The 12,047-nt window shown below is 51.2% G+C and overlaps 1 protein-coding gene across 1 annotated transcript in view; it reads right to left on the bottom strand.

Annotated features, from left to right (window-relative positions):
- Window positions 1–12,047, bottom strand: part of SLIT3 (slit guidance ligand 3) — a 597,085-nt gene that overhangs the window by 130,379 nt on the left and 454,659 nt on the right. Inside the window, exon 7 of the mRNA XM_045999729.1 lies at window positions 5,790–5,861. Within this exon, the coding sequence (XP_045855685.1) occupies window positions 5,790–5,861 (72 nt within the window). The remainder of the gene's footprint in view (window positions 1–5,789; window positions 5,862–12,047) is intronic.

The raw sequence follows: 12,047 nt of genomic DNA, 5'->3' as shown, positions 1-12,047 counted from the left end.
AGCCTCAGCCCCTTATTGCCAAACCACAAATGACTGTTATCTTTACGTGCAGTCTGCATTTGATGGATGCCTCTGGGGTTCTGAGCAAGTCCCCATTTCTTAATAGTAATTCCACCTTTTTTTCCCCCACTCAAGAAAGCCTCAGCATGTAGAAGGAGGAAGGGTGACATTATTAAAGCAATGGTTCAGACGCAAGCCAAACTTCCAAAGAGGTGACTTGGTTGCAGATTTCAGGACTATAGTTAGCCTGGGCTCCCAATGGCTTGAAACGCCTCCGCAGTCTCAATGCCTCAGTCTATAGTGGCACTGTGGCCAAGACCTGCCATTGCCTTCACTCTTTCTCCTGCATTTCCTCCCTACAGTGAATGAATCCCCCACCCTCACCCCGGGAATACTGGGAGGCTTGTGTGCACTGGCCCAGGGAGCAGGGCATGCCAGGAAGGGTCCTTTCTATAGGAGACATCTTTTCTCCATCCACCCCCATTAAAATATTTTATTTATATACTTGACAAAGAGAGAGGGAGAGGGAGAGGGAGAGAGAAAGCAGGCACAGCAGCAGATAGAGGGAGAGAGAGAAGCAGGTTTCCTGCTGAGCAGGGATCCTGAGGGGGCTCATTCCCTGGAGCCTGGGATCATGACTTGAGCTGAAGGCAGACGCTTAACTGACTGAGCGACCCAGGTGACCCTATCCACCTCCATTTAAATAAGGAGCTGCCCATGGCAGACCCCACCGCAATGTCTCCATAGTGCCCTCTTCTTCTCAAGTTCAGTTCCACCAGATGTATTTGCTATTCTGGTTCAGGTGCCCCTGGAAAACCCTCCTAGCCAGTTCCGGGACTCTGCAGCTTTCCCCCTCCAGTAGCTGTGATTCCAGATCAATTTCTTGCCTCTGAGTGATTAAGAGTTGCTAGAGGGATCTGCATGTTCTACTTCTGAAAGGAATCCCATCTGGTTAAATGACTTGAATTTACCTTCCAGTAATTGAGGGGCAAACTAAGGATATCTAGGGGTTTCTACAGGTCCTTTCCTAAGGTTTCACTATCAGGGGCTTCCAATTTCCATATTCCCCACAACCCTAGGTCATTAGAAGTGGTGATGGTAAGTTTTAGTCACATCAGCTTATCACACACCTGGGTTTCTGCTGCGAATTTCAAGCGCCCAATCCTGGACATGCTAATCAGCCAGTAGTATCTTGAGACTTTCAAGTACTCTGTGTCAAGTTGGTTATTATTGAGTGGCGGCCTGAAACAGTGGCTTGGCTACCTTCATGCCTGAAATGGAGAGCTCTGAAGGTCTCTTGACTACACTCCACTGAGCATAAAGTCAGCATTGCTCAGCACTGGCCACGTGCAGCCAACGGGAGGGGTGTGCCGGCAGGCCCTTCCTGCCACGGTGTGGGTGCAAACCTTGGGCAGGCCAGGGCCACCGGTAGCCTCAACAGCCTCAGGGGGTTCCAGATCCCATCATTTCTGACCAACTAAATGAAACCATGCCCATGCAGAATGTAATTCTTTTTTTCTGCTAAAAATTTTTGAAAAGATTTTTATGATTTTTGCTTCCAAATGATTAATTTTGATGTTGCAATGTTCTTGTGGATTTCAAAGTCAATACTTTAAAGTTGAACACATTTTCAGAGGCTCCACGGCCCAAGATCCTGTGCCTGTAATGGGCCCCAAGCAATTCTCCCCTTTGAGTTTCAAAGCTCAGACCCCTATGTCGCTTCCTCTTCCTCTGGCATTTCAGAAAGAGGTGCCGCTGGCGGGAAAGGGTAGCGGAGGCACAATCCTAAACTAGAAAGAACATGAAGGAGATGAGGGAATTCCTTTTCTATCCTGGGCCTTCTTGGGCAATTTCAGCATGCGTGACAACGATCTGCTTCCTGACCTATCAGTGAGCTATAGAGAGAGACAGACAGACGGACAGGAGGGAAAGAGAAGGTAGAAGGAGAGAGAGAGAGGAAGAGGAGCAAGAGAGAGAGGGGATGGGGTGTTGGCTCTGTGGTCAGAAATGGACCACTGGTGTAAAGGCTGCCAAGGAAAATGGTGACAGGGACAAGTGACGGTGTCAGTGACAAGGTAGAGCAAAGGCAGGTCGCAGTGCCAGCATAGGCTGAGGTGCTGGGTGACTTCTGTGCGTCAGGAGGATCAGAGCCTTCTAAAGAGAGTCTAGCTTCAATGAGGAAAGGTGGTTGCCTTCTTTGGCAGTGACGTACGGAAGCTGAGCAAACAGGGATTCCTATGAAGCGTGGAACATGGGTCCACAAGGTAGATCAATGTCAACGACTTCCCATCAGTTCCCATCAGGCGTAAGAGATCAATGGAATGGCTAAAGTGAGGTTTAGGTCAGTCCGATCCTTATTGAGCGGATTAATTTCTGGGAGACTGAAAATGTTGAAGGTTTTTCTTTTCGAAGATGATGTTAGGTTGGTTCTTTCTCAATCCCTGCAAGGCGGCCCCACGCTACCTTTCTTCCTTACCTTCCTCCAGATGGTTCCTAACCTTGGTCTACCTTTGCAGGGATTCCTCCACTTCCAAGAGGGACCACGGAAAACAGGTGACCAAAATGGACCTGGAATCCACCTAAAGGCCTTGTCAAAAGCCTAGAGCAGTGGACGGGCTCAGATCCTCCCACCCGCTTTAGAATTTTAACTGCCAGGAGTGCTGGCAGAGTTGAGCCAGGCAGACTCTTCCAAGCTCCAGCCTTTCAAATCATGTTTGGGAGATCAAATTGAGGCGTATCACCCCAAATACTACTATTGAAAGGAAAGTTATCACATCGATCAGGAAATGTGAGCCTGGACACTGCCAGTATTCCTAATCTCCTCAAGTGGGAAGAAAAATTATTTATTTCCTTTTCATGATTTTGGTGAACTGGGATGGCAGTGACCTGGGGGAAGGTGGCCTCCAGTGGCCTTTCAGCCCTTCCTCAGCTCCTCTGCTTTTGTTTCTGCTGAATGGGACGAGCTCCGGCTCTGATGTCAAACTGCCCAGATCTGACATTGGCTCTGTGCTTATCCGACTCTGACTTTGGGCAGTGATTGAACTCGGGCCTCAGTGCTGTGATCTATAAAGTGGGGACTATTAACGGTGCCCCTTCCCAGGGCTGTTGTGAGGATCGAAACGGTTCATGAGAAGGACTCAGCACACTATTAGGCCCTGCACACTATGAGCCATCAAAGGAATGTGTGCAGCTGCTACTGCCGTGAGGGCACTGGCTCCGCATTTCCGTCTCCTCCCAGCCCAGAGCCCTCCCTGTACAGGGCACCATTTCGTACTTAGACACCAAGGCATCAAGGCGCCGAGATGGTTCCTGCATGCATTTCTACGATCTCCTGCTGATGGAAACCCCACATCCCATGTTGGCAAATCCACCTCCACAGAAGATAAGGTGAGTGCATACAAATGCCAATTTGTAAAAGGTGCCTTTTAGCCACAGGCGCTAAATTAAATTTCCAGCAAATCCTTTTAGAGAGGGTCAGTGTTCATTTTCTATAAAATGTGGCTTTCTGAATTAAATATAAAAGCTTTCCTTTAGAAATCCCATTTATGACTTCCTTCCTCGCTCCTCTTCCCCCCTTCCCCACCCCCCCCCCCCCGTCTCCCCCACCCCCACTTTAATTACAGTGAAGGGGGATTAGTCAGTGCAAGTCTCTGGGGAGTTCTGTACAGAGCCGTCTCTGAAATTAAACTAAAGAGAAAGTGGCAGCAGGCACGGAGCAAAGAGAACAGACGAGATTGATTGATTGATCTGAACTCATCAGATGAGTGCTCGGGACCGCAGGGAAGGATGACAACAGAAACAAGGAGAAGACCCTCTTCCACCCTCCCTTCCCACCCGAGGCCGCCAAACAAGGCACCTGAGAGCCAGACCCAGCTCCCCCAGGGCCCCATCCCGTGGACTCGGCCCAGCCTCTGTTTATTGCTGCTCCTAGATGGAGAACAGCAAGGGGGGAAGCGGAAGTCACAGAAGAGGAGCCACAGGAGCTGGACTGCGGGTTTCTGCAGGGGAGGGTCGTTTTTCTTCTACTCCGCCAGCCCATGTGGGATGAGGCAGGCCCTGCACCAGGTGGTTCGCTTTCAGCTTTCAGGCCAGAAGCCCCGGGCACACTCCTCTGCAGCTCATTTGTGGCTTGCCGTGGGCTTTGAAGTGGTCTTTGAAGACCCCCATGGTTTCTCCTTAAAATCCCACGACTGCGCCATCCCATTTCAAAGGGCAAGGAAAAGGAGAGATTTTCTTGGTGGACTGATGCTATCACATGAGGGGTCGGAGGGAGAAATGGGGAGCAATGAGGGACACTGGGCTTGGATGCTTCTTCCCGGTAACCAGTATCTGTTGAGGGGACCTCATGACACACCTGTGAGCATACCTCATCCTCACCACTGTGAGACAAGCACTTACAAACTCCCTGTCCTTGCAGGGCAGAGAGAGGAAGAAACTTGCCCAGAGTCAGGGGCAGTCAGAGCTCGCCTTTACACTCAGGTCTGCCCAGGGAGCTCTGTGCTGTTCCCTCACACAGGGCTCCACTGCTCTTTGCTTCATTCCCTGCCCACCCCCCACCCCGCCCTGAGAAGGTCACTTTCTCACTACGCAGGGGTTCTCAAACATTATGAGCATCAGAATCTCCCTGGGGGGGGGGGGCTTGTTACAACCCATTGGCTGGCCCCACCCCCACAGATTCTAATCCCTTGGGTCTAATCTCATTCCATGATGCTGATGCTGCTGGTCCAGGGACCCAACTTTGGGAACCACTGCTCTACGGATTTGTAAATCGCTGTGGATCCCATGTTGCTCAGGGGCCACAGATGAGCTGGTTGCTTGGAACTTTCAGTGCAGATTCCTGAATAAAATGATGGTAACAGTAATAGTCAATATCATTCATCATCCACTCTGTGCCAGGGGCTCCTCGTGTCTCCTCTCATCTGATCCTCTCCAGCGCCCCCATTTATAGAGGGAACAGAGGTCCTAGAGCTAACAAAGGGAACAGCAGAAATTCCAGCTCGCTGCCTTGGCCCTACATGTATTTAGCTGAAAGCTCTTGGGGGCTAATGTCCGCTATTACTGTAATGCACACGCTGGTGAAGTTGCACCAACACAAGGAAACCATGCCTGTGAACCCCTACGGAAAGGCCAACAGATTCCATTTGCAGAGAAACTTACACAAGGCGTTCTGGTTGAGAGGAGAGGGGAACTCCCCAGGTAATAAAGGCACTGGGACTGCTCCCCGCATGGGGTGTTGTGGGAAGATTTGCTTTCTGAGTACACGGAAGAGGAAAGCTGGAGCCTACCCCAAAATGAACGGTCAAGAACAAGTTCTTGTATCCAGAATATCATCAAGGGAGCAGGGGACTCTGTTGAGTGTGGGCCAGGAGGATGGGGAGAAGGCAGGATTAAGGCTCCCACTTCGCCGCGGGACACGGAGGGGAAAACATGACCACGGTGCTATGGCAGAACTGACAATGGCAGGTGACATCAGCTCAGGAAACACTGAAATCATTACATGCCAGTTAGCCATGTTCTGTCACAATGTAACACTAATAAACTTTTCCGTCAAGATGGGACACACAAAGACGCATTCCCCCGTCAACAGGGTAAAGAGAAACGCGTCTGTCTGCCGTGGAATGGGGTTTCAGAACCGTGGATGGCACTGCGACGCTTCTCCCCCATCTGTGGCTCACCTAGAGATCTCCTTGTCAGTGGCGGGAGGAGGCGGGTTTGCTCTAGGACCCGTGTGCAGGTCAGAGCGGGGCACGCGGGCCCGAATGTGGGCAGAAAAAGGGACCATTACTCACAGAGTTCGAATCTTCGGCATGTGGTTGAAGCTCGTGACGAGGATGCGGCTAATGTTGTTGTTGTTGAGGGTGCTGTGAAGGTAGAGGAAGAAGGGAAACGGTTAACAAGGATGTAGCATGGCGGGGGGCAGTAGCGATTTCTGGAAGGTGAGGGGAGGAATTGGTGCAACTGCCAGAAGGATCATAAATCAATAGCTATGGGGCAGCTGAAGACAAGGGGGCGGATCTCCAGAAGATGAGAGGATCCCTGACTCCTTCTTTCAGAGGAAAGAGTGGCTCCTTCCTCTCGTCAGCTGCCCTCTCAGTACTCAGGGACCCACCTAGGGCAATACTACTACGCCTCCTGAAATCCTACCAGGTGCTGAGCACAGATGACCTACGACGACATCTCCAGTTCTCACAAGCCCTGTGTCAGTTACGTATCACTGTCCTACTTTTTGAGAGAAGAAAACAGGTATGTGTCATTCTGGTTAGGGACACACATATCCCTGCGAGGTGGACATTGTCCTCGTGCTACAGATGAGGAAGTGGAGCTATGGAGGGGACAGAATTCTCCCCGGGAGCCCTAGCTGCTGAGCTTGGGAGACGGGATTGGAATCCAGCACTGTCTTACTCCAATTTCCCTGCTCTGCCCACAGCCCATACCGCCTAACCCAGGGTGCTACATGGACAGTTTATTCTGAAAGTATGTTCTCATGAGCTCACCCCCTGTTCTCCTCCCATGGGCCCCCGCTGGCCCAGGAAGGAGGCTTTCTTTGGAGCCTTCCATGGTTAAGCCGACTTCTTTCGTCCTCAGCTCTTGATAAACATATTGCCTTTCTCTTAGAATGCCCTCCAACGTCTCCTATCCCGTGCGCGACCACAGCCCCATGACCTGGCCCATACATGATTCGGACTGAGTCTTATAAGTCCTGGTTGTGCAATCTTGGGCAAATTACCAGCATCTCTCAGCCACAGGCCCTTCATCGGCAAAAGCAGGCAGGTAATGGTACCTCCCCTACAGGCTGGTAAAAGTCTCAGCATGCAGTCTACATTCAGTAAAGGAAGCCTACCATTTTATGGACACTGGCAGAGAGAATCTGGTTCTGTCCTGTTCATTCCTGGTTCCCCCCACCCCAACCTCCACGGACGTGGAAATCCAGCTTCACCCAGCACCGTGGCCCCCATACCCACTGCAACCAAGGCACCTGCACATTCTCTGCCCCTCCACCCCACCACAGGGGGAGTGTCCACCCCACCACACCCCCTTGCCTCAGGCCCTCCCTGCAATTCCTCAGGGCCTCCTTAGCATTTGTTTGGCCAATAAGGCCAGAAGGAAATCTGTTTACCGGAAGACACAGAACCCAGTACGTCTCCCTCCCTCATCTGGTATTTACCACCCGTCCAGCACTAATTCAGGCCCAGGGTATGGCAAAGAGGAACGTGCAGAGCACATCTGCGTGGCTGCTTTTGCCTCCTCCATACTTTACCAATGTTCCCATGCAGACACCTGGTGTTCTATGAAGTTGAGCCCACGCAGCCATTCCGTGTCCTGTGGCTTATCTTTTCTGTGAGGTGTGTGTAACCCATCCTATCTCCCCACACCGGTAGCCTTCGGTAGCCTTTGGAATGTCTCATCTGACAAGGCTGAAGAGTCTCTTACTCCACTTCCTCGGCAGGAAGCTTCCTGGGTGTGGGGACTATGCCCCCCGGCCCCCTACCAGTCCTCCATCAGATGAGGAATACCTCCGGGGCTGAAATGATGCCTTCATTTCCCTTTCTGTGCCAGAGTTCTAGGCTCCACACTTTGGGGGAAACCTCGTTAGGGTCATGGACTCACTACCAGACAGCAGTCTGACCACCTTCCTCTCCCAAAGGCAAAGAGCACGAAGACTTTGGAGAGAAGAGGCTTCCTTCTGAGTATACGCGGCCACTCGCATCAGGGAGAGTTCACAGCCAGCCCTAACTGAGCTGAACACACAGTGCAGGCCTTGACCATAAGTGCCTCCGGCAGCAATGACTTATTAATGTATTACTACGCTGATGTTTAAATGTGAGCTGTAATGAGGGCTATAAAACATTTACGATAATAGCAATTATTCCAGAACCAAAATGACTAAACACAGTCTTCGGACTTTCCTGATTTGCTGCATGGGGCTGGCCAGCCTGGGGATGACAGAGGGCTGGTGACCTCTTGGATGCTGATCTCCATGGCAGCTACAGGTTTTGTTTCCCTGATAGACCTAGATTTATTTGATCTCTAGTCTTGGTGGCTTGCGCCCACGCATGGAGTATGATGCTCTCTCTGGTGCCCGCACCCCTCAGTAGTCGGCTTTCAAAAAAGGTGGTGGCGTTATAACCACCCCTCCCCCCACCGCACCCTCGCAGTGGAGCAGCACTGGGGAGCAAGCGCCTGGAAGGGAGACCTGGATCAGACTCTGGCTCTGCCACTTACAGCCCGTGCAACCACCAGCAAGTTCTTTGAATCTCATTAGGTTTCCTCCCTTAACATGGAGATAATAATAGCTCCAATCTTACAGAGCTTTAGGGGTGATATAATACGATGATACTAGTAATTCCCAATGTTAGCTGAGAGCTTATTGTGTGCCATGCAGGCACTGGGCTGGGGGTTCCACTTGTACCATCTCACTTAATTGCTGCAAACACCCTATGAGACAGGCACTTTTGTGATCGCCTCCATTTCACGGACGAAGCAAGCCCAACTCCAGGAATGACGCCTGCATTGGTCACCTCCTGCTAGGAGAACAGATTACTAAAAATTTTGTGGCTTCAAGCAACACAGTCTGGAGGTCAGAAGTCTAATGTGGGTTCAGGGGACCACATTTCTAATGGTGGCAGCAGGAGGAGAATGTTTCATTGTCCTCTGCTGCCTGTCCTTAGCCTGTGGTCCCTTCCTGCAGTTCCCCGACCTCCTGCTTCCGCTGGCACATCTCCCACCGTCCACTGTGACCCAGCTTCCTGTTATGAGGAGCCTCGTGAGACATTTGGGGCCGAAATGGATAATCCAGAATAACCTGCCCATCTCAGAATCCTTATCTTAGTCACATCTACCAAGTCCCTTTTGCCATAAAAAGTAATATTCCTAAGTTCCTGGGATGAGGACATGGACTTTTGTGGAGAAAGGGGCCTTATCCAGTCAACCACCCTGCCCTGAAACAAAGCGTTTACAATAAGCTTTTGTGTTCACCTTACTGGATATTTGTAGGGCTCTGAGGTTGGAATTCTTATCCCCATCTTAGAGACGAGTGATTTGAGGCTACAAAAGAGACCCCCAGGGTAGCTCACAAGCTCCTGGGAGGATCTGGGAATCGCTGTTCTTTCTTTATACCACAATTTCCCCCTACTTACCCACTGCCTCCTGTTTTCAAGCCAGTTTGTTGCCCCAGTGTGGATGTTTTCTGTTGTGTCCACCCTGGCACCCAAAGCTGGAAAGAAGTGCCCAAGTATCTCTTGTTCTATGAACTTCCTTGAAAATTAACCAACAGGAAAATAAACAGTTGGGTCGAATGATGACCTGCCTCTGGAGGGCTGGCCCGGACTAAGCTGTGGGGAACCTCATCATCTTCTTTTATGTACCTCCATCTTCTGGAGTTCTGCGAGTTCTACAATCTGGCTTTAACCTCATTGCTCTGCTCCTTTGGAGATATTTTGAGAAAATACATTTTACCCCAAGTCACCCAGGTTGGAGGTTTCTCCTCAAATAAATGCAGTGTCAAGATGAAGGTCAGGGTCAAATTAATTCTCTAAGACTTCAGAACTACTCTGCCCTCCCCCCAACTTTTGCACCATCACAAGCTACTAAATGGGCACCTCAGTATTAGCTAGAAATAAGGCCACCCCCCCCATGAGATTTAGAGACAGTCTGCCTACCTCCCATTTCTTTGTTCTAAAACCCTTACCTGTTATACTGTATTTATATTGAGACTAAGGGTGACCTATATACTGTGCAATCACACTTCTGTTTTGTCATAATCAGAACATAAATGTTTAATGAAAAAGGATCATTTTCCATATTAAAATGATCCATGTGGGCAATGCTACTTCTCCCAATGGATCCCACGCTCTCTCAGTTCTGAGCAGTAGAGGGAGGGCATTAAACTGGTCTTCCCCCGGACACTGAGGGATTAGTGAACTTACTGCTCTTGGGGAGCACAAACAGAACCTTGATACCCAGAAAGAATGTGCTTATGTTACTCAGCTGAATCCTGTGTACTGTGACAAGACCAGGGCTCCCCAGAAGGGAAGAATGCATGAGGCAGTTGTGCACGTACGGGTCTGTTCCAGGAGATGACAAACTACTGACCACAAGTCAGATCCCATCCCATACAGCCTGTTTTTGTAAGTAAGGTTTTACCCATCCGTTTATGTATTGTCTACGGAGGCTGCTTCTGTGTCACAAGAGCCGAGCAGATGCGACAGAGACCACAGGGCTGGCCGCGCCGAAAATAGCGCCGTCTGCCTTTTTATAGAAAGTGTTTGCCAATCCTGGCTCTCTAGAACTGGGAAGTTCCCGTCTCGCCTTTGTCAGTAATTGCCTGTGATGTGGGCAGGCAGCATAACCGCTCTGTAAGAAGAGGGGATTAGGTCAGAAGCTCCCAAAACCCAGGTAGGAAGGCCCAAGCAGCAACTGGTAGGGCTGGGAATCGAAGGCAGGAGGTCTGACTCTAGAATCCACACTCCTGGCCCACAGCACAGGCCCACCTAGAAGATGGGTCCCAGTGCTTCCAGAACCTACGATGCTGCAATGAAATCCAAGCCAAGGAAAAGGCCCTGCTCGAGGGACAGGGCAGGTGAATCCACCTTGGGCTGGGTGTGGAATCAGCTTGGGGAGTGGTTCTCTAAGTGTGGTCCCCAGACCTGCAGCATCATGGCTTCAGGCCCCACCCAGACCTACTAAAGCAGATGCTCGGCATGGGGGGTGGGTGTCCCCCAGCCTCGTGTGTTTTAACATGAGACACTCCCCCCATAGTCTTCTACGCAAGCTCAAGTTTGAAAACCACCAAGCTAGACAAAAAACTAAGAATAGAGTCTTTACCTGAGTGGGAGGACAGCGTATAGGCTACCTTCTTGCTGACTCTGGGACTGGAAGCCACTTCTGAGGAGGGCATGGGGGGTTTCCTGCTTAGAAAGAGCCCCGAGGTCTGAACTAGTACACAGCCCTCCATGGAGGCTGCTGTACTCATCCTTGGAAAGCTCCAACTTGGCTTCTGCCCCCAGCTCCCCGCTGCTCTCTGCTCTGTGCTGACGTGTGGCTCTCCCTCACGGCCCTCAAGATAGCCATCTTCGGTCTGGAGGGGCCAAGTCCAGCTGCAGCCACGCCACCCTGGCAACCTTAATAAGGCTGACATTTCCCTCTGTCTCCTCCGATTAGGCCCTCGCTTTATCACTCTGTGCTTTCTTGGCTCTGGCTGTAATCTGCGTGTTGTGTGTCCATAGCACTATGTAATTGACTCTAATGCAGCAGTATTATCTGTGAGCACGTATCACATAATTGCAAAACCAGGCACCCACAGTAAGTGCCACAGCAGACTCCCAGCGTGCCAGCCCTCGGGGTACTCCTCGAGCCCCTCCTCTTCCCCTCCGCATAGGTAGGGATCCAGGCTCCCTGGGTTGGATAATCCCTCTTGGAAGATAGGCCTATTCAGCCCTCGTCTCAAGGCAGGCTGATTGTTCCTTACGTCTCCTCCTCTCGGTAAATAAGGTGGTTCCCTCCTTAACACTCCCCAGGAAGGACATGCATAGTGAGTCATCAGCAGCCACAACAGGGGAATGTCTTTTTTAAGGGAGCTTGGAGGTGCCCTGACTTGTCCTTACACATACCCAGGTCCCACTGCCAGCCCTCCAAGCCCTGAAGCTGCTTAGAAAGAGCTGGAACTTCTCCCGCAGGGCCTGTATTGAATTCCCAGCGGCAGAAACAAACCAACAGAGGCAGCCGCATTGTCTGAACAGCAGCAGAGTGCAAAAACTGTGGCGGGACCCTCCAGGGAGGATCTACACTGCCCGCCTGGGGAACGGGAAGCACAGGGGATTCGGGCAGCGTGAGGGCCTTGGAGGGAGGGCCTGAGGGCTCACCACCACTTGGACAGGGAGAGAGGAATGAGACTGAGGATGCTTTAGGTGCCTGCTCCCTTCTCTGGCCTGTACGTCAAAGCAGGGCTGGCGTGCCTTGGTCTTGCTTGGTGGCTGCTGACTGATCCACCGTGGCCCCAGGAATAAGGCCTGCTGCTGGTGACCAGGCCCTTCCACATGCTCCTAGGT

The sequence above is a fragment of the Meles meles genome, chromosome 3 (assembly GCF_922984935.1).
Source record: "Meles meles chromosome 3, mMelMel3.1 paternal haplotype, whole genome shotgun sequence".
Taxonomy (NCBI): Eukaryota; Metazoa; Chordata; class Mammalia; order Carnivora; family Mustelidae; genus Meles; species Meles meles.
The sequence above is the reverse complement of the archived record's forward strand: the minus strand, read 5'-3'. Positions and strand labels throughout refer to the sequence as shown.